The 23,379-nt window shown below is 33.1% G+C and overlaps 3 protein-coding genes across 4 annotated transcripts in view; all 3 read right to left on the minus strand.

Moving 5' to 3' along the window:
- The window catches only part of LOC149908050 (uncharacterized), a 32,155-nt gene that overhangs the window by 3,905 nt on the left and 4,871 nt on the right, over positions 1-23,379 (minus strand). For both annotated transcript variants that reach the window (XM_090103180.1, XM_090103179.1), the window contains exon 2: positions 361-525. In XM_090103180.1, coding sequence (XP_089959306.1) covers positions 361-519 — 159 coding nt within the window. In that variant the 5' untranslated portion in view covers positions 520-525. The remainder of the gene's footprint in view (positions 1-360; positions 526-23,379) is intronic.
- On the minus strand, positions 17,495-18,675 carry LOC149908051 (uncharacterized). Its single transcript, XM_090103267.1, has 2 exons — positions 18,017-18,675; positions 17,495-17,711 (listed from the first exon to the last, which is right to left on the minus strand). Exons 1-2 carry the CDS (start codon positions 18,565-18,567, stop codon positions 17,657-17,659), a joined length of 606 nt encoding a protein of 201 aa, XP_089959393.1. The 5' UTR covers positions 18,568-18,675; the 3' UTR covers positions 17,495-17,656.
- Positions 18,766-20,682, minus strand: LOC149908052 (uncharacterized). The gene has a single exon (XM_090103491.1). The coding sequence runs from the start codon at positions 20,537-20,539 to the stop codon at positions 19,091-19,093; it is 1,449 nt and encodes a 482-aa protein (XP_089959617.1). The 5' UTR covers positions 20,540-20,682; the 3' UTR covers positions 18,766-19,090.

The raw sequence follows: 23,379 nt of genomic DNA on the forward strand, positions 1-23,379 counted from the left end.
GAATAGAACCCTTTCATTTTTCAGGGTCTGATTCGATGTGGTTTAATTGTTATTAAATAAACAAAAATAATAATTAATAAATAATTATTAAAAAAAAACTATGAGGCGTGCACTTTTGGATTTTCCAAATTATTTGTTTCTATAACGAATATACAGACAGATAGACAGACAGACAGACAGACAGACAGACAGACAAAAATTTTACTGGTTGCATTTTTGGCATCAGTAGCGATCCTTTATCACCCCTTCAAAGTTTTTTTTAAATATATTTCATGTACAGAATTGGCCTCTCTACAGATTTATTATAAGTATAGATTACTTTTCAAAGCTTAACTTTCCTTATATACTCCATTTACTCACAAGTACAGTTTTGACGTCCCTGCGTCGTTTGTGCTTCTTAACTCTGGCTCTAGCTGTATAAGCGATCAGAGCTGACGTGGCCAGCAATAATGAGCCTCCTTCGAGCGTGGCCAGCAGGCGCCACGCCAGCCCAGCCCCGGCTTCTATACCATCTGCCATCGTTACCTAGACAAGGAAATGTCGGTTATTTCATAATTTAAGGGAATTTTATAGAAAACTATTTTGATGCTAGTATAAATACCTATATATTATGCATGGGTACTTAATAGTTAACCCATTAGAAATGGGACTAAGTAGGTACCTACATATATATTGCACGCCTCATAAGCGAAGCGTTGAGGTGGGTACTACTGTCACTTCGCGCAAAACATCTGATTATTCAAACTTAAAATGTCTTTATGTATCATACATTGCACTTGTGAGATAATACATACACACACATATTAAGAAAAAACACTATTTTTAACGTTCATGATATTTTTGATGTCATTTTTGTTATTTAAACTAGTTAAAAAACAGTTTAACCCTTAAAGCTTTTCTGTCACTTTTTTAGTACATGTACTTATTGCCGTGTAAATTTCTAACGTTCCAAAAAATCTAGAAAATTGACTACGTTGGAGAAAGTACGATAACAATCCTTTATTTTTCTCATAGATGCCAATTATAGAAAACATTTGATTCGTGTGCTAGGTGACTGTTGAATTTAGGGATTCCCGGAATTAGTGATGGTTTGTGTTTCTGGTCAATAATAGCTTTAATGAAATAGTTTCCATGTTTGATTGCTATTGATTTAACTTTCAGGTGAGATAAACTGTTGTTTTTGCTCTAAAGATTATGAAATATTCAAATAATTCTATGACAAAATATTCGAAATATAGCTGGTCCTTTTTTTGGGACAGTGCCGTAGATACAGGTAACTAAGAACCCATTGGCATGTCCCAAAAAACGGACGTTGCCATGATTCGTACTTTAATAAAATATCACTTTTATAGGGTTTTCTTGCGTTAGAGTCTTTAATTATCATTAGCATTAATTTTAATTAAGTTCAAAATGACGAAAATAATCCAAGACCAGTTAAATCTGTTGGGTCTTTAATAAGACGAGTAGTTCTTTGACCTCCACATGCAGTTTGTCTAGATGTCCTAATCATCGGCCAAATATCACTTCACATTTAGAAATAACATTATTATTTGTATTAAATGAAACCAAAGGTTGCTTGACACGAAATAAGAAATGTTATTTAACATTTCACACAACTAAATAGTGTGTTTGAGCTTGAGAGGGCTCAGTTATCATTTGTTAGGTATTCAGTTTAAATTGAAGAATTTTTTGTTATGATAGATAGTGAAAATACTGTGTTACAATAAAACAATAAAATGCTACTTGAAATTGCTTCCAATTGTGTTATTTTATGTGGATATTTTTTTTTCTCATTCTTATTTTATGAGCTGTATGACAGCGTTGTCCGTTTTTTGAGACAGCAATGAATATGGGGTTCTTGGCAAAGGCCGTTTTAACGGACATCCTGAAAAACCTACTTACAGAAAATTTGTTTTATTTTTTTCTCTACTATAGTATTTTTTAATCAATAACTATCACTAAAACCAATTCAGGTCATATCTGGGTAAATTATTTCAAGGCTTGCCGTGTTAAGGGTTAAAAAAGTTCTGTCTTGGACGTCCGTGTGTCTGTATGTGCGGATCCTTTTTCTTGTTAACACGATAGCGACCGAAATACTTTACTAATCGAGTCTTTTTTTTTCTCTTACGCTTGAGTATGCTCAGGAATAGAACCCTTTCATTTTTCAGGGTCTGATTCGATGTGGTTTAATTGTTATTAAATAAACAAAAATAATAATTAATAAATATTTATTAAAAAAAAATTATGAGGCGTGCACTTTTGGATTTTCCAAATTATTTTTACAATATTTTCAAGACAATTTTATCACAAAGAAATATTTTTTTTTCGTTCATTCTACTACTATTTATAGGCTTTTGTTCTTAGGAATTACGTAATTTGTTGAGCAAAAAGATTAATTTAAAATAGCTCCTAACCTCGAAAATTTACCGCCAGAAAGGCCAGTGACAAAGGCACAAACTAACAAGCTCATTAGTCATTACCTCAATCACATTATTTCCTACACATGGTACCTCTATGGTGTTTTTGCCTTGGTCACATTATCTTTTGTTCATTTTGACACTTGCCACATCCTGCACTTTGAGCTGGTTTTTGTGAAACGTTTAAGTAAGTTAAGCTTGCGAAACTTCCTGTTATTGAAAATAATCAAACAATGCACACGCAAAAAAATAAGTACCATTGCAAATGTAGGGTTCGTTGGCACAGAACTGAGATACGTTATATTCAACATTTGATTTCTGAATAGTCATCTTGTAGTTAAATTGATGACGTTCAAAATATGAGGATGTTTTGATCAGAACTTTTTATTAACTTTTACCTATAGCTATATTATTAGACTTGATGTCGATACTTTAAATAATATCATTGAGATGTACATACATATCAACAGTAGGTACGCCGCATATAATTATGTATCTAGATGGAACTGAGCTAATAGGTTTTAGTCGAATTTATTTTTTTGTTATTTTTATAATAATTAAAATTATCAGTTATTAATACCTACTTAACAAGTAGCTAGTTCAGGTAAAGACAAATAGATTATAAAATAAAATAATTTGGAAAATCCAAAAGTGCACGCCTCATAATTTTTTTTTAATAAATATTTATTAATTATTATTGAAGTGAAACTTCTTTATCGGGGGTGGACAAAAATTTTGTGAGACATTTTTGCCGTTACGCCGCGCGCGTGACATTTTTGCGTTACGCCGTACTCGTGACTATATATATGTTATATTAAAGTGATCAGCAAAATCAAAGGGTTTGTTTTAATTCTAATTCCAGTGAATTTCTAAAAAAAGTAAATAAGTAATTATATCTATTTTTCTAATACTTAGGTGTAATAATGGTATTTATTTTTCTAAGTTATTTATGATTAACCTCACTTTTTGATTGTATTTTTCAATACACTAACACGTGGGTGGAATTATCTAGTATCAATTTTTTCTAATACTTGAATGTTGATTGTGGTATTTATTGAAGTGAAACTTCTTTATCGGGGGTGGACAAAAATTTTGTGAGACATTTTTTGCGTTACGCCGCGCGCGTTACATTTTTTGCGTTACGCCGCGCGCGTTACATTTTTGCGTTACGCCGTACTCGTGACATTTTTTTTCTTATCCCTACCACGCGTGATTCGACGTATACTTTCTCCAGCGGAGTAGGGATATCGTATCGTTTTAACGTACGTCCTACCACTTTACTTGACCGTTTTTCTATTGCACTCGTAATTATTTCCAACGCTCTATGGTGACGTGATAATATTATATTAAAGTGATCAGCACAATCAAAGTGTTTATTTTAATTATTCTAATTCCAGTGAATTTAAAAAAAAAGTAAGTAATTACATATCTTTTTCTAATACTTAGGTGTAATTATGGTATTTATTTTTCTAAGTTATTTAAAATTAACCTCACTTTTTGATTGTATTTTTCAATTTTTTCAATTTTATTATAATATGTATAGATAATATGTATAGATACACTAGCACGTGGGTGGAATTATGTATAAATTTTTTCTAATACTTGAATGTTATTGTGGTACATATTTATTTTTCTAATTCTAAAATATTTACAGTTATTCTCAGTTTATGATTGAATTTTTTAAAACACCAACACGTGGGCGTGATCATGTTATTTATTTTTCAAGTTATTTAAGCTTAACCTCTGTCTTAATATGTATATATTATGTACTATGTGCGTCATTAATTTCTGACTGTTTCGAGATTTGATGCAAAATAAAACAGTGTGTAAATAAAATTAAACAATTGAGTAAAAGTATAATTTCATAGATAACACGTTGAGAAGTTCCCTGTATAAATATATATACATATCTTGTATAAATACATACATAATATGCCTATAGATCTTTACTCAATTGTTTTATTTTATTGATTTTTTACAAATTTTATTTACACACTATTTTATTTTGCACCAAATTTCGAAACAGTCAGAAATTAATGACGCACATATTATATATACGTTTTAATATAGAATATTTTTTATTTTACAACCTTTACAACTTGATCATTAGGAATTTATTACCTCTATTGTTCGAACAAAAATAAGTTACCGACTAAGAACGTGCCGACAATGTAAGTACACTATTGTTTCTTAGAAAACATTTTAGGAGTATACGATAATAAATCTATGACTCACGTAAACACGTGTTTGCTTGATTGGTGTCAGGTGTTCAATTATAATTTTATGAATTCAAAATTTATAAGAATAAACCTCAAACTCTCTGTCCAATCAAAATCCGCCTAAGTCGAAATCCTTTATAAGCTGAAAACGGCAGTGTCCGGCGTAAATATTCAAATAGGTAGCGAGGAGCGAAGCGACGAGCATCTTAGGTTAACTTTTGAACTACCGCACGAGCCGAGCGAGCGAAGCGAGCGAGTTGCAGCAGCGGCCGGTGTAAATATTCAAATAGGTAGCGAGGAGCGAAGCGACGAGCATCTTAGGTTAACTTTTGAACTACCGCACGAGCCGAGCGAGCGAAGCGAGCGAGTTGCAGCAGCGGCCGGTGTAAATATTTAAATAGGTAGCGAGGAGCGAAGCGACGAGCATCTTAGGTTAACTTTTTAACTACCGCACGAGCCGAGCGAGCGAAGCGAGCGAGTTGCAGCAGCGGCCGGTGTAAATATTTAAATAGGTAGCGAGGAGCGAAGCGACGAGCATCTTAGGTTAACTTTTGAACTACCGCACGAGCCAAGCGAGCGAAGCGAGCAAGTCGCGGCAGTGGCCGGCGTAAATATTCAAATAGGTAGCGAGGAGCGAAGCGACGAGCATCTTAGGTTAACTTTTGAACTACCGCACGAGCCGAGCGAGCGAAGCGAGCGAGTTGCAGCAGCAGCCGGTATAAATATGTAAATAGGTAGCGAGGAACTACCGCACGAGCCGAGCGAGCGAAGCGAGCGAGTTGCAGCAGCGGCCGGTGTAAATATTTAAGTAGGTAGCGACGAGCGTGTGACTAACGTATTTCTTTAATATTGTATATAGTAAATTATTTTTTTAAAAATAAGGACATAAAGAAGTTTCACTTCTTACGTGTGTACTCTAGTACACGCACACATTTTTTTTTTCTAAAATTGTATTTAAAGTTAACCTCAGTTTTTGATTGAATTTTTTAAAACACCAACACGTGGGCGTGATCATGTTATTTATTTTTCAAGTTATTTAAGCTTAACCTCTGTCGTAATATGTATATATTATGTACTATGTGCGTCATTAATTTCTGACTGTTTCGAGATTTGGTGCAAAATAAAACAGTGTGTAAATAAAATTAAACAATTGAGTAAAAGTATAATTTCATAGATAACACGTTGAGAAGTTCCCTGTATAAATATATATACATATCTTGTATAAATACATACATAATATGCCTATAGATCTTTACTCAATTGTTTTATTTTATTGATTTTTTACAAATTTTATTTACACACTATTTTATTTTGCACCAAATTTCGAAACAGTCAGAAATTAATGACGCACATATTATACATACGTTTTAATAGAATATTTTTTATTTTACAACCTTTACAACTTGATCATTAGGAATTTATTAGGTACCTCTATTGTTCGAACAAAAATAAGTTACCGACTTTAAGAACGTGCCGACAATGTAAGTACACTATTGTTTCTTAGAAAACATTTTAGGAGTATACGATAATAAATCTATGAGTCACGTAAACACGTGTTTGCTTGATTGGTGTCAGGTGTTCAATTATAATTTTATGAATTCAAAATTTATAAGAATAAACCTCAAACTCTCTGTCCAATCAAAATCCGCCTAAGTCGAAATCCTTTATAAGCTGAAAACGGCAGTGGCCGGTGTAAATATTCAAATAGGTAGCGAGGAGCGAAGCAACGAGCATCTTAGGTTAACTTTTGAACTACCGCACGAGCCGAGCGAGCGAAGCGAGCGAGTTGCAGCAGCGGCCGGTGTAAATATTTAAATAGGTAGCGAGGAGCGAAGCGACGAGCATCTTAGGTTAACTTTTGAACTACCGCACGAGCCGAGCGAGCGAAGCGAGCGAGTTGCAGCAGCGGCCGGTGTAAATATTTAAATAGGTAGCGAGGAGCGAAGCGACGAGCATCTTTGGTTAACTTTTGAACTACCGCACGAGCCAAGCGAGCGAAGCGAGCGAGTCGCGGCAGTGGCCGGCGTAAATATTCAAATAGGTAGCGAGGAGCGAAGCGACGAGCATCTTAGGTTTACTTTTGAACTACCGCACGAGCCGAGCGAGCGAAGCGAGCGAGTTGCAGCAGCGGCCGGTGTAAATATTTAAGTAGGTAGCGACGAGCGTGTGACTAACGTATTTCTTTAATATTGTACTTATATAGTAAATTATTTTTTGAAAAATAAGGACATAAAGAAGTTTCACTTCTTACGTGTGTACTCTAGTACACGCACACATTTTTTTTTGTTTATTTAATAACAATTAAACCACATCGAATCAGACCCTGAAAAATGAAAGGGTTCTATTCCTGAGCATACTCAAGCGTAAGAGAAAAAAAAATAATTTGGAAAATCCAAAAGTGCACGCCTCATAATTTTTTTTTAATAAATATTTATTAATTATTATTTTTGTTTATTTAATAACAATTAAACCACATCGAATCAGACCCTGAAAAATGGAAGGGTTCTATTCCTGAGCATACTCAAGCGTAAGAGAAAAAAAAAAGACTCGATTAGTAAAGTATTTCGGTCGCTATCGTGTTAACAAGAAAAAGGATCCGCACATACAGACACACGGACGTCCAAGACAGAACTTTTTTAAACTGTTTTTTAACTAGTTTAAATAACAAAAATGACATCAAAAATATCATGAACGTTAAAAATAGTGTTTTTTCTTAATATGTGTGTGTATGTATTATCTTACAAGTGCAATGTATGATACATAAAGTCATTTTAAGTTTGAAAAATCAGATGTTTTGCGCGAAGTGACAGTAGTACCCACCTCAACGCTTCGCTTATGAGGCGTGCAAAAGACTCGATTAGTAAAGTATTTCGGTCGCTATCGTGTTAACAAGAAAAAGGATCCGCACATACAGACACACGGACGTCCAAGACAGAACTTTTTTAAACTGTTTTTTAACTAGTTTAAATACTTACCAAAAATGACATCAAAAATATCATGAACGTTAAATATAGTGTTTTTTCTTAACATGTGTGTGTATGTATTATCTTACAAGTGCAATGTATGATACATAAAGACATTTTAAGTTTGAAAAATCAGATGTTTTGCGCGAAGTGACAGTAGTACCCACCTCAACGCTTCGCTTATGAGGCGTGCAAAATTGTACATAATCAATTATTTAACTGAAAATTTAATTAACAGCTGTAACGGATCTGAACAAGGTTTTTATGTGAGAATCAAGAATATAATTACTTAGCAAAACGGTTTTGCCAAATCTATGTTTCGTCTGGAAATAATTAAGGTTACACGTTTAATCGGATTAAAAAATCCATTTGCATTTTAACGTTTATATTGTATATAAAATTTCGTGCGATTTCTATCTGCTAATTGTCTTTTTCCCATCATTATTTATTAATGTATGGGCGAGCACTTTTAAAAAGCTAAATTGTATCATGTACCTTCTTGTTTCTACAAGAGCTTTTATTACATGCTGCAGTCTGCACAAAGGCAATAGGCAATAATACCACAGAAATATATCGAGATCTCGATATATTTCTGTGAATAATACTGTGACAAAGGTACGTTTATATTTTTATTTAATTCTTTAACACTGAAGTATTCTGTACTTTTTTACAATTTAGTACGAGGTTCTTTGGTTTCTCAAAAAATATACGTTTTCAGCTTAGCAAATATTGAGTATAGCTACCTTCTTAATATTTTATTCAGTACACGATTAATTTGCAAATAATTCACCGTTAATTATTTATAACAGTGTACCTAATGCTTTGCAATTATAGTTATAAAATGTTTTACTTTTAAAGAGATGAAACATCTATAATATTTTATATTATCCTTATAGGTATGCCTTGCACTTAGCATTCCTAGACTTATATCTTATCCTAAAGGTATGAGTTTCTTTTAGATGTGTTATTAATTACTAGCTTCCGTGTTTTGATAAAAGGTAGCCTATGTTCTTTCTCAGGGTCTAAAGATTGTCTGTGCCAAATTTCATCAAAATGGGTTGAGAGGTTTAAGAGGGAAAGCATAAGAGACAGACAGACAGAGTTACTTTCGCATTTATAATATTAGTAGGGAGTAGGGATTATATAGGTATTATATCATGTTCATGTGGCAAGATAATATTTTAAGTAGATAAATATGTAATGTATCTACTTTTAATGTATAAGCACAGGTATTAGAACAAGGCCAAAGTCAAAACTCTTAGGTAACTAACTGGTAGGTACTTACTATAGTTGTTATTGTTTTCCTTGCAAATAAATATTTTGTTTTCCAGTTTTTACATGTAATTACATTAATAATCACTACATAGTATAAAACAAAGTCGCTTTCTCTGTCCCTATGTCCCTTTGTCCCTTTGTACGCTTAAATCTTTGAAACTACGCAACGGACTTTGATGCGGTTTTTTTAAATAGATAGAGTGATTCAAGAGGAAGGTTTATATGTATAATAACATCCATTAAATACTGGAGAAGTACTGTTATTTTTGAGGTTTCTAATCTGATGTCGTAAATAATTACATTTTTTTCCGCTTACATTGCAAACGCAGGCTGAACCCTACGAGTTTTATCAAAATAATGTACTAAGTATTGTACACATTGAAAAGGTCTACAGAAAAGTCCGCGATGGTATATGTCTATCTCTTATGGATAACCCACAATAACTTTTTTTGTCATTTGCTTTTTACGACAAAATATAATGGCTAATTTTCGGAGCGATTTTAACCAATACAGCATTAATCCTTAACCAATTAAATACCTTGAATACATTGTTAATTTAATATAGATCTATATGGCCCTTTACACCGTATGATTTAAGTGAATATTTTCGAAGATATTACAGATTTAAAAATTGCGGGACGTAGCGTTTGCGGCGGTACCGGCCGGCCGCCATTGCACCCGGACCCGTGCCAAGCCGGGGCGGGTCGCTTGTTTAATATTATAGAGATAATGTTATAACATGGTTGCTACGCCAGATTGTGACGGAGGTTATAGGTATATTCGAATGAGATAATAATAAAAAATAGTTATATAAATAACAATTTTTAATAATTTTTGCCCCCCCAAAAATAGACGAAGTGAACACAGAACTACATCGGAAGTGAGAAGTGAGAACCTGTGTCATTATTAAGAGCGTCGCGTCGGTTAAAAAGTGGTGTGTTTTAGATCCTAATGCTGGCCATACACCATACTTCCTATCGTCCATTCGGCATGACGCTACCGATTGGATCAGTTAGAACTGACCATGTGTGGGAGTGGATTGGCATTATTTGGCATGATAGTTATACTTGACGGAACAATCGAATTTCGATTCTTTTGGCTTGATCATGGCGATTGGATCATGTTGATTGGACCGTGTATGGCGGTATGCGATTGTCACTTCAGTCTGGTCAATTTTCTGGTCATTTTTCGTCCAAGCTGAAGCATAGGCGCTTCGCTCGCTTGGTCGATAAATATGAAAGTATATGGATGTTTAGATGTCAACGGTTACGGATTTGAATAAGATTTGTTTGGGAGATAGATGAAGTACCAGATTACTTAACACATTGGGTACTTCTCATTAAATAGGTACATATATATAACAACAATCTTCCCGGCATATAATCCTTTTTTTGTTTCATTTTTACGAATAAAACGCCCAAAACGGCTAAAACATCGTCGTCTGTCACCGGTGATGCCATGGCTTCAACTGAACGTTGCTGCCGTTTGGACAATTCAAACGTTGTGTGTGTGGTCTCTATGGACAAACTGCAGATTGGATCAAGCTGCAGCGTCATGCCGATTGGACGATAGAAAGTATGATGTATGGCCAGCATAAAAGATTAAAAACACAAATCTTTCATATATTTATTTAGATCTTATAGTTATAGGCCGTTAGTGATTAAAACCAATGAGATATTTTGAAGATAACGACGTATGAATTATGATTGACTGCTCACTGCAAGAAAGTGGCAGTACCTACATAATACCTATTAGTAGATAATTAGATGTCGGGACGATGGCGATGAGGAGATTAGTAGTTACTAGTTTTCAATAAATAGGATTGTATCTGTAGCTTAAAATAATTTAATAATAAACTTATACCTACTTATATGAGCTGCAGATATTTTATTAAAAAATACAAATTAGCAATATGTCTACCTAAATGTTACCTAATGCCTAACATACCTATGTACAAACATAATATTATCCACATTATATTTGTATTTTTGTTTTTTTTTTTTATATTTCGAAATATAAACACTAATTTAGTGCTAACTTCAAGCACTAATTGTGATGATAGTAAGGACACAGATTAGAGAATAGTTACTTGTAAGGAGCTAGATTAGTGGTTTACCACTTGTAAGTGCAACGAATTATATTTCTCAACATAATTGCGTTGATATAATTAGTATTTTCACAGTATTACAATATAGGAAATAATATTGTAATACTGTGGTATTTAACAATCCATACTAATATTATAAATGCGAAAGTAACTCTGTCTGTCTGTCTGTTACTCAATCACGCCTTAACTACTGAACCAATTTGCATGAAATTTGGTATAGAGATATTTTAATACCCGAGAAAGGACATAGGATAGGTTTTATCCCGGAAATCCTACGGGAACAGGTTTTTCTTTGAAAACGCGGGCGAAGCCGCGGGCGGAAAGCTAGTAGGATATATATGGTTAATTGCCTTTACTATGTAGCATTATACAGTATACTAGTTGTGCTCTTTCTTAATTAATCGAGTCGAGAACAAAATATTTATTGCGGTATGGAACAACACAAATATTTTGGAAAATGTTTTAAAGAGAATAGATTTTTTGGTTTCGTTTGTTTGTTAGAGTTTCTAAAACTACTAGACCGTTTTTCAAAACTCTATCTAATGTGAGAGAATTTACAAGACCATTATTCTTGTAGTAGTTACCTAATACCGGTCGCGTTTAGAGTATAATTTTATTTTAACCATGCCAATCTTAATCTTAATTGTATGGATGTTTGTTACTCTTTCACGTAAAAACTACTGAACCGATTACAATGAAATTTAGCACACATATAGAGGGTAACTTGGATTAACACATAGGATAGTTTTTATCCCGGAAATCCCACGGGAACGGGAACTATGCGGGTTTTCCTTTGCAAACGCGGGCGAAGCCGCGGGCGGAAATCTAGTAGGCTATATTTATTATCCCGGCTCAATATAGTCTTTATATTAGGTATGTTATGAACATTTCATATTTCAACATCTGATAAGTGGGGTTATAGAATTCAATAATATATTTTACTAGCGACCCGCCCCGGCTTCGCACGGGTGCAATGCTGATACTAAATACACTAAAGAAAAACTGTGAACGTTGTATACATATAAAAACATAGCGACCCGCCCCGTCATCCCATATCTATATTAAATGAACAATGTATTCAAGGTATTTAATTGGTAAAGGATTAATGCTGTATTGGTTAAAATCGCTTCGAAAATTAGCCATTATTTGTCGTAAAACGTAAATGACAAAAAAAAGTTATTGTGGGTTATCCATAAGAGATAGACATATACCATATATACATATACCATCGCGGACTTTTCTGTAGACCTTTTCAATGTGTATAATACTTAGTACATTATTTTGATAAAACTCGTAGGGTTCAGCCTGCGTTTGCTATGTAAGCGGAAAAAATGTAATTTTTTACGACATCACATTAGAAACCTCAAAAATAACAATACTTCTCTACTATTTCCTGGATACATATAAACCTTCCTCTTGAATCACTCTATCTATTTAAAAAAAACGCATCAAAATCCGTTGCGTAGTTTCAAAGATTTAAGCGTACAAACTTACAAAGGGACATAGGGACAGGGACATAGGGAAATAGGGACAGAGAAAGCGACTTTGTTTTTTACTATGTAGTGATATAGCATGTACCGTACTGTAGTACTTAAGTACATAGGACATAGGTATTAAGGCACATGCAACGGCAACATTTATGAAGACTTTCATTTAAATCAATTTGTTATTATATTACCTGTGGCTATAAACCATTTGTTGTAAACTCGTAAAGAAGGAACTTTTAATTAAATAATGTTAATTAATTAATTATTAATTAGTCTACAGCATAGAAATAAAAATAATGTGTGGTTTTATGAAACCACGGTGAAAGTGAAACTTAGGCACAAAATTATCGTATTTGTACGATAATTATCGTATGGTTCCGAACACTGCTTTATACCTAAATTTTTGTCAAACCCCGATAAAGAAGTTTCACTTCAAAAATGTATGCGTGTACTAGTGTACACACGTAAGAAGTGAAACTTCTTTATGACCTTATTTTTCAAAAAATAATTTACTATATTATGCAACTTTACAGAAAAACGTCGAATAACGCGTGGTAGGGATAAGAAAAATATGGCGCGTAACGGAAAAATGTCACGCGTAACGAAAAAATGTTACACTAAATTTTTTTCCAACCCCGATAAAGAAGTTTCACTTCAAATATGCTCTAAGTTATAAGTTGAGGTTGCCTTACCTGGCCTTATTCTATCATATTAAAATTAAGGAACATAGTTAAAACATTTTGTTCCAGAAATCATCTCAATAATAATTAAATAACGTAGAGAAAAATGCTATAAGAACAAGTAACTTAGTTCACTGAAAATAGATGTCGCTATACGCTATTGAGTCGAGTTGAAGTCGCTTCGAAAATTAACCATTATTGGTCGTAAAAAGTACTTAAATGACAAAAAATGTTGTGTGGTTTTATGAAACCACGGTAAAAGTGAAACTGTTCGAACGGTTCCGAACCCTGCTTTGTGTAGCGCATGTCGCGTGACGGTCACGCGACACGCGCTACACAGACCAAAAAGTTTGAGACGATGCGTCATGCGATGTAATAAAAGTTTTACTTTAAAAATAATAAACACCTTTTAAAAATACCTTGTGTAATGTTTAATACCTACCTATAATTTCAACAACAATTTTTAAATTCAAAATTATAACGAATAAAATTAAAGTTAATTATTAATTCAATTTAAAAAAGAAATATGCATATAAATCTTAAATTAGACTTAAGTACGAGATTAGAGATTATCCGATTCATAAAGAATATATATGGGAGCTACGGAGGAGAGCCGGCAAGAAACTGTGGAATTGCTCTTTTAAAATCATGAGAACAATAATTGAAATTCATTCAGTATATATTTTATCATAATAAATGAACAGTACGTAAGTTTTTTTTTTAATTTTTAGGAATTGATAATTATCCTCTAATGTCTAAATCATAAACTGAGTGTTGACTAAACAGCATCGTTCGTATTCCAACGAACAAAATTTTTTATTGTTTTCTCTAACATCTTGATATAATTGAGGCAAAATGAAACACAGTGGAGTAGTCAATAGTCCAGGAGAAGGTACCCAGTAAGAATAAAAAAAAAATCTACTGAATGCTTAACTTACCAAAAATGACCCACATATTATTATCTACACCTACATGGTCATCTCATAAATCCGAAAAATTTCCTGTAGATATTAGTCTGGTATTTTTATAATATAACGACACGACCCTCAAGGATCGCGGATATAAAATATTATTGTTATCGCTTTTAAATATCAAGTTTTAATTACGAAATATTACTTTGTGCTAATAAAACAAAAGGCCTTTAAATACAATCAAGGTATTTAAGCCTTTATTAGATAACATCTAGACTGAAAAGTAAATGTTAGGACTGCAGGGACCTTTCAAGGCGGGTTCTTTCGTAATAGATTGTTCTAGTTATAAATCACTATTATATTGCAATTATTGTTTTCTATTCAAACTCAGTCACGCTTTAAATATTTAAGATATTAAGTGGGCGAAATCTTTTGTCCAAGAACGTTTTCAGTAGGACAGTTTTTTAACCGCATAATTTATTCAAGTAGCACCAAATTAACTTTTGGTTTTGTAATATCAGTGTTAATATCATTATATTATATACTAGCGAGTAGCGGTCCGCCCCGGCTTCGCTCGTGCTACATATTTCGTAATAAAAGGTAGCCTATGTTCTTTCTCAGGGTCTAAAGATTGTCTGTGCCAAATTTCATCAAAATCGGTTAAGAGGTTTATGCGTGAAAACAATACATACATACATAATTATTACAAACTTTTCCTCTTTATAATATTATTAGTATAGATTTCAAAATGAAGTGATAGAAACAAAGCAGATGTTTTTGTTGTTTATCAATTATGCATGCCTACGTGTAATGTGTATCTACATAAGGCATGCATGATTATTGCACGAATCATTCCTAAACCATTTAAGATTTTTATTTATTACTACCAACTTCTCAATAAAGAAAAATCTATATACCTATGTAAGCCTATGTGATTCAAAAGTGTATTACAATTTACAGTGGCAAAAAAAATGCTAATACATTTTTTATTCGATATGGATTAAGTTATGCAGCAATGTTAGCACACTTGATGCTGCACAATATAATTCAATCATATAATTCATAACCTTATTCATAACATGTTCATAACCATTCAATTTTTTTTTTTTTTTTTTTTTTTTTTTTGCTTTTTATGGCAAGAAGATGTGACTATTTGCCAGTGTCAAGTAAGTATGATAAAAGGTAAGGAAACAATTCGCGGTAAGGAATAAGGTGAGGAGATTTGGATTTAAGTCAGAGGGGTTGGGAAATATTCATATATACATAGATTACTATTTATATTATTATTTACATATTATATTTACGTTTTATGTTACTAGATACAAATATATATGTTTATATTATTATAACTTTAAATTATTACTTATTATAAATGATGATAAGGCGTTGTATAACTTTATAGGATTTTGTAGTAAACATAACATACGAGTAGGAAATGGAATACGAAGGGATAGTAGGTTGGATATAAACGAAGAGTGGTCAAGTAAGGGGCATGCAAAAAATATATGATCTATATCTCCTACGTCAGTTCCACATTCACAGATGGCATTGTTTAAAATACCCAGTCTCGCAAGATGATCTGGGCAACATGTATGACCAAGACGCATTCTTATAATGATAGAGGTTACAAGCTTACAGCCTGTAACTTTATTGAACCAAGGTTTAGTGGGAACGACTTCTTGTAACTTATAATATTGCTTTCCTTTATATAATGTACTTTGTTTCCAGAGATTTTCCCAAGACTCGTGCATGTAAATTTTAGGCAAACTGACCAAGTCATGGCAATAACTCTGATAGGGGACCATGTCTCCACATCGCACAGCAGACCTTGCCAACTCATCAGCTTTTTCATTTCCTTGGATACCACTGTGACTTGGTATCCAAGCAAATGTAACAGAATAACCTTTGAATGAACATTCTAATAATTTACTTTTAATATCAAAAATAATGGGGTAAAAGGGTTTATTAATAAATGAAAATTTGTGAAGACTTTGCAAGGAACTCTTGGAATCTGTAAATATAATTGTTTTTGGCAGTTTCATTAAGATTACATACTCTACGGCCTTAAGTATCCCTAAGCATTCTCCAGTAAAAACTGACGATTCTGGCGGAAGTTTATTTTTTATGTAAATGTTGAACTGCTGGTGAAACACTCCAACTCCTACACAACTCTGAGGTGATGATTTTGATGCGTCAGTATAAATGTGATTATATTTTTCCCATTCTTTACAATTCAATGCATTTTTAAAGTCTATACAAGCATATGTATCATGTTTCGTTATGCCTATATTATAAACTATATCTGGGGATACAAGAAGAGATTTGAAATTATTACTAAATAGCGGCAACGCCGAGGACCGATGAATCGGGGAAGGTATAGATTTAATTCTGTGATAACTTTGAATCAGACATGGTAACATTTTATGGTCCCAATACCTGCATGTTAGAATTTTGCAATATAGTTTTTCTAATCTATTGAACAAGGGATGTCTAGAGAATTGATATAAACGAAATACATATCTATCTGATAAATATTGCCTCCGAAGGGATAGCGGAGGCTCACAACATTCTATTTGAAGCGCATTGATAGGGCTAGATTTCATGGCACCTGTTATTATTCGTAACGCTTTCGATTGTATAAGATCTAACTTTTTAAAGGCTGTAACATTTCCACCGTCTAAGAGAAACATCCCGTAGTCCATAGTACTTCTTATAATGGCATTATAAACAAGCTTCAAACAAAATGGGTGAGCTCCCCACCACACCCCCGAGAGGCACCTTAACATATTTAAATATTTTTCGCACTTTATGATCACGTAATTTATGTGAGGAGTGCCTGTGAGCCTATAATCCAATATAACGCCTAAAAATTTAGTCTGATCGTGTTGAGGTAAGGTATTATTTTTATACACGATATTTACGGTCGGTGACGACCGTTGTCTAGAAAAAACTACTACAGAACTTTTGGAAACCGATATATCGAGTGAATTAATATCAAGCCATTCGCCTAATACATGCAAGTTATTGTTTATCGAGTTACAAGCTGAAATTAAATTATCATTTGCAATATACATTACAACGTCATCAGCGTATTGTAATATGTTAACAGAATCAAAAAATATGTCTTCTAAATCGCTTGTATAAATGTTATACAATAATGGGCTGAGGACGGATCCTTGAGGAAGCCCTTTATGTACAGTTCGCGATAATGTAGAGTCAGAATAATTTAACTTTAGATTTAATTTTCTTTCAGTGGCTATTACAATTATAAAGTTAATAAGTATTTCGGGGATCTGTAATTTGATTAATTTATTCTTTAGAATTTGTATATTAACATTATCATACGCAGAATTAATATCAAGGAAAACTGCAATGACATGTTGGTTATCAGAAAAAGCAATACGAATATCCGTTGTTAAAATACTTAAGTTGTCCATAGTACTTTTACCTTTCCGAAAACCAAACTGTGTTTTTGATAATGAGTTATGATGTTCAATATACCATTCTATACGGTTTTTAACTAAATGTTCTGCTATTTTGGCTAATACTGATGATAAAACGATAGGTCTGTAGGAGGATGCTTCCTCTGGGTTTTTGTTAGGTTTTAACACAGGTATTACTTCCTGCTCCTTCCATTGAGGTGGTATATTTCCTGTCAGCAAAACAACGTTAATAATGTTAAGATAATATTCCAAGGCAGAATCGCCGAGGTGCGTGAGGAAGGAGTAAGGTATTCCGTCTAAACCCGGTGCAGAATCGTCCACTCCAGACAAAATACCCTTTAATTCATATAATGTGAATGGTGTTGATAGAATTGCATAGTTATGATCCATTTGAACAGATTTTAAAATGGGATAGTAAGCTAACTGTGATGGGACTGAAGGTGGAGCTATTGTATCTATAAATTCTTCAGCTAACGATTCTGGAACTATAAATTGTTGATCTCTATAAACTGACCTGAAACGTCTTATAGAGTTCCATACTTCGCTAGGATTAGAATTGGGAGAAAGAGAGGCACAAAATGATTTCCATCCCTCCCTTTTTTTGTCTTTGAGAAGAATTTGGGTATCTTTTATAATCGCGTTTAAAATTTCCAAATTTTCTTCTGACATGTCTTTATTATATGCTTTTTCTATGGATTTTCTTTTCTTGATAGCCTCTGAACATTCCTTATCCCACCAAGGGGGAAAAGGTAGTATTGAAGTTTTCGTTGGTTTTGTAGGAAAAATTTCATCAGCTACTTTTAAAATAATTTTTGCAAAATTGTTTGAACATTCTGCTTCTTTCCCCTCTTTGACTTCAGACAGCTCCTTAACCTCGTTTTCTATGCGATTTCGATAAATATCCCAGTCTACATTTTTTAAATTATATTTACAGCGTGGTGATCTTTTATTACAATGCTTATTATTTTTATTAGGAAGATTTAACAAAATTGGGAAGTGGTCGCTTCCAAAAGTAGACACTAAAGGCTTCCACGATATTTTTGAAGCTAAATTTGCCGAGCACATTGATAAATCTACTGCACTAATATTTTCATTAATATGTGTCCGTCGAGTCGGTTCGCCTGTATTCAATAAACATAAATTGAATTTATCAATTAACTCCAATAATAATTCTCCATTGGTATTAGTAATACTACTGCCCCATACTTGATGGTGTGAATTAAAATCCCCTAACACAAGCACTTGTCCATGTAGTGAGTTAAATACCTGTCTTAAATCATTTAAAGCTTCAGAAGTTGGATGGGGTATGTAAATTGACACAACGGAAATTTTGTCAACAACGGCTCCCACAACGTTTAAATTACAAGACTGATTATTGTTGAAAAAAAATATTTTTTTATATAGCAATGAATTTTTTAATAAGATAGCAACCCCACCATATCCATCACTCCTGTCATCACGTAAACAGTGATAGCCAGGAATGCGAAAAAATGAATTTGGTTTTAACCATGTTTCATTTAGGGCAATTGCCAAAGGTTTATATTTATTTATAAGATGTATTAGTTCCGTTTTTTTAGGGATAACACTTCTACAGTTCCACTGAATTATATATGAATCCATTATTATTACCGAAATTTTTGAGCACATTGTTTAACTGAGCAACGTTGGACGGTTTTAAGATATTGTTTTGATGTAAAGCTTCTATTAAGGTTGATAATAAATCTAAAATGACATTATTAGGAGACTGGTCATTACTAGGCTGAATTGCGCAACCATTATCAGGAGCTGGGATCTGATATTCCTTTATGAGGGCTTCATGCGAAGCTCTATCATATCCCACACTTGTTTTAGGTGGTGATCGTGGTTTTAAAGCTACTGTCTTTTTATAAGATGACCTCTGAGTGCCAGCATGTAATAAATTTGTTTTATTTGATGTGAGGTGAACAGTTGGGGTTGACTGTAATATGTCTGTAAAAGATTTAGATATTTGTGGATGTAATTTACTGGCTTCAGCATATGATATATTCTGCTGAGCCATTGAAATTTTAATATTCCTTTGTCTATTAAATTCTGGACAGACTTTATTCGTAGCGTAGTGAAAGCCAGAACATGTAATACACTGTGCGCAATCTTCCTCAACAGTGCATGTCTCACCTGAATGATCTAGACCACATTTATAACAACGAGGTTTAGATCTACAAATGTTTTTTGTATGGCCATATCGGCAACAGTTAAAACATTGAATTGTTGGGAAAATATATAAATCAACCGGTAATGCATTATAGCACATGTATATTTTTTGGGGAAGGACTTGACCATCGAAGGTTAAAATGACAGATTGGGATGGCTTCCAAACATTGGATCCATCAATGTTAACTTTAAAATTGATTCGCCTAATTTTAATAATTTTACCACAACCAGAAGGCACAGAAATATTATCTATAACTTCCTCAGGAGACCAGTCACTCGGGACGCCCCTAACTAAACCCATTCTTGTAATGTGAAATGTTGGTATTTTAGCTTTTAGTTTAAATGTATTTAGATTGTTATTATTTAAAAATGCATTAGCATCGTAAAAGGTTGAAAACGCAACAGAACATCTATTTCTCCCTATTCTCTTAACGCTGCCAGGAACAATATTTTGAATTTTATTTTTCTTTAAAAAATTTCCAAATGTGATAGGGTGCAATGTGGAGCCATCTCCCGCAGAATCTTCAATTCTCTGCACATGAACTATGTATGGATATGCATCTGTTTGGATATAATTGGCACGGATAATATTATCTGTAGGATTAGGTGGAACTGAGTTTGATGTTTCTGCTACATTATTCATTGATATAGAGGAAGAAGGATCATTACTAGAATAATTAATATTTGTATCACTATCATTCATAATTTTTTTACGCCGTCTTTTTCTATTTAGTTCCGGGTCTAATAGTATACTTTCATTGTTTGATTCTAAAGTGACATAACTTGCCACAAGAGGACCAGACCGTAAATCTGACTCCTCTACAAAAGGATCGGGAGGGTCATTCATATTCCCGCCCGAAACTCCCGCGAGGGTTCTTACATACTAAAAATATACAAGAAAACTTACCAATATATACACAAAACTATATGAATTTACAAATATATATAATAAATACAAGTAATATTTACAAAATAAACACCTCTGACTACGAAAAAAATAATAAAAATTAAATCAGCTTTAGAAACACTCCCTCCAACTTCGAAGTTTCCCGCGCTTTTTCTAAACCATTCAATTTAATTATCGACATCAAGTCGACATCACTCAAAATCTTCAGATTCACTTTCAAGTGAATGGGTCATAGTCACAGAACATATAAAAGAGGTCATATAGTTATAAACAAAATCTACATAAATAAAAATAAAAATAAACGCATGGGTATTTATGAAAGCATCTTTTCGTCGAAATTTTTAAATAATAATGCCTAATATTAAGTAGATAGGTATAATAAAATGTTAAAATGATGTGTTATATTTACGTAAAAGACAACGACCTCTTTGGATAAAAAAATAATTGGATCTGTTGCAGATTTATGAAATTCATTAACATATGAAATATACTTTTACGAACTAAGCTAGATTTAGCATCTTTCTCCAACTAATTGTAAATTGTATGCAATCTATGAATCGTAATTAATTAAAATTTTTGAATACAACGAACAATGAAAACCAATTTTCTGTTTTGAGTACGTATGCGGCAGAGATAGAGATAGATACCTATTTATTTATCCAATCTATTAGGTACATAATATTCTATCCATCTAAACCTAAGAAGGGACTTTTTCAATACTGTATACAATAAAGAACACAATAAAAATATGATTTTACTAGCTTCCGCCCGCGACTCCGTCCGCGCGGAAAAATTAAGCTTTATTTATTTCTACGTATTTTTCCGGGATAAAAAGTATCCTATTTTATGCCCACGATAATAAGGTATAATTATACCAAGTTTCATCGAAATCGAACCGTTAGTTTTTACGTGATGCCTTCACATACATACAGAGAGACAGACAGAGAGACAGACAAAAATTTTTTAATCACATATTTGGGTTTGGTATCGATCCAGTAACACCCCCTGCTATTTATTGCACGCCTCATAAGCGAAGCGTTGAGGTGGGTTCTACTGTCACTTCGCGCAAAACATCTGATTTTTCAAACTTAAAATGTCTTTATGTATCATACATTGCACTTGTAAGATAATACATACACACACATATTAAGAAAAAACACTATTTTTAACGTTCATGATATTTTTGATGTCATTTTTGTTATTTAAACTAGTTAAAAACAGTTTAAAAAAGTTCTGTCTTGGACGTCCGTGTGTCTGTATGTGCGGATCCTTTTTCTTGTTAACACGATAGCGACCGAAATATTTTACTAATCGAGTCTTTTTTTTTCTCTTACGCTTGAGTATGCTCAGGAATAGAACCCTTTCATTTTTCAGGGTCTGATTCGATGTGGTTTAATTGTTATTAAATAAACAAAAATAATAATTAATAAATATTTATTAAAAAAAAATTATGAGGCGTGCACTTTTGGATTTTCCAAATTATTTTTTCAATATTTTCAATGTACAGAATTGACCCTTCTACAGATTTATTATATGTATAATTGTATAGATTATGAAAATAAGGTAGGTATTTGTTTTTTATTAGTTCCTACTTTTTACACGGCAATAGGTAATATAAATAAATAAATAAATGTGTATTTATAGTTATTAGGTAGGTACTTAATATATGTATTATTATCCCATAAAGTTAATTATTGTCGTCTTGAAATCTTTAACTTATGGTTTCATGTTGGCTCATCTTAAATTATTAATTATAAATGTATTGTGATATATTGGGTTTCGAAGATCAGCCTCCAGGTGCGCTATAGGTCTTATGGCAAGGCCTACGGGTCACAAGTGGTCCTTGGTCCACATCCGTAGTTACTATCGCTAATCTTATAATGCGTACTCCAAACGGAAATAGGGCTGATTGAACGAAAGTTTAGGTAGATACAGAATCTTCTCTATCTTATATTCGTATATTTCAGAAGATTCTTAACACAGCTGTGAGCTAGTCCCAATGAAATAGGAAAATATTGCACATTATCGCTTGCAATTTGAAATATCATTGTTATTGGGGAATTCCCGCTTCGCCTCGACTCGATTTTTATTTTCTTTATTCTAAAGGCTGGTTCACACTTTGATTAGTGCGAGTGCAGCCATTAGGGAATCTCCATACCTACTAATTTCAACAATTTCACTTTTTGAAGTGAAAACTTCTTTAGCGGCGTTGCCTGATCGAAAAAGCGTAAGACGGATTTTTTTTTGAAGTGAAAACTTCTTTACCAGCGTTGGGTATAAAATCTTAAACTCGCGTCAGGACTCAGGACACGTGACCTGATCGAAAAAGCGTAAGACGGATGGATATCAAACATGCTCAACGTTAATAATCAAGTTTTCACTTCTGCTGGCACTCCCGGAGTGCAACCCGTCTTTTTTTATAAAAAAAAGAGTCCTTTTAGTATTTCTAAAGGTCTCGATCAGCTTTATCGCTCTATAGTATTAGAGTTCGTTAGTATAGTTGGTTATATCATATTATATGTATTATGTACTTTTAAATTACCTATAATTATTAAAATTTTAATTCAGAAGTGATCAATAGTGCCATCACGTGCTTCCATTTACTGATATGATGAATCATGAAACAACGCAGCCAAATTGAAAGTTTTTAATATGTTTCTGGAGAAAATGCTATGAAGTAACATTTAGATGCATTAATGACCCATAGATTAAAATTCCGGGTTACATTATTTTCAAATTGCTAATGTTTCCTTAGTCATCTATACATAAATGTAATTTAA

This window comes from Colias eurytheme, chromosome 6 (assembly GCF_061535395.1).
Source record: "Colias eurytheme isolate Ceu_HAF_F1 chromosome 6, ilColEury1 Martin Lab GWU primary, whole genome shotgun sequence".
Lineage (NCBI taxonomy): Eukaryota > Metazoa > Arthropoda > Insecta > Lepidoptera > Pieridae > Colias > Colias eurytheme.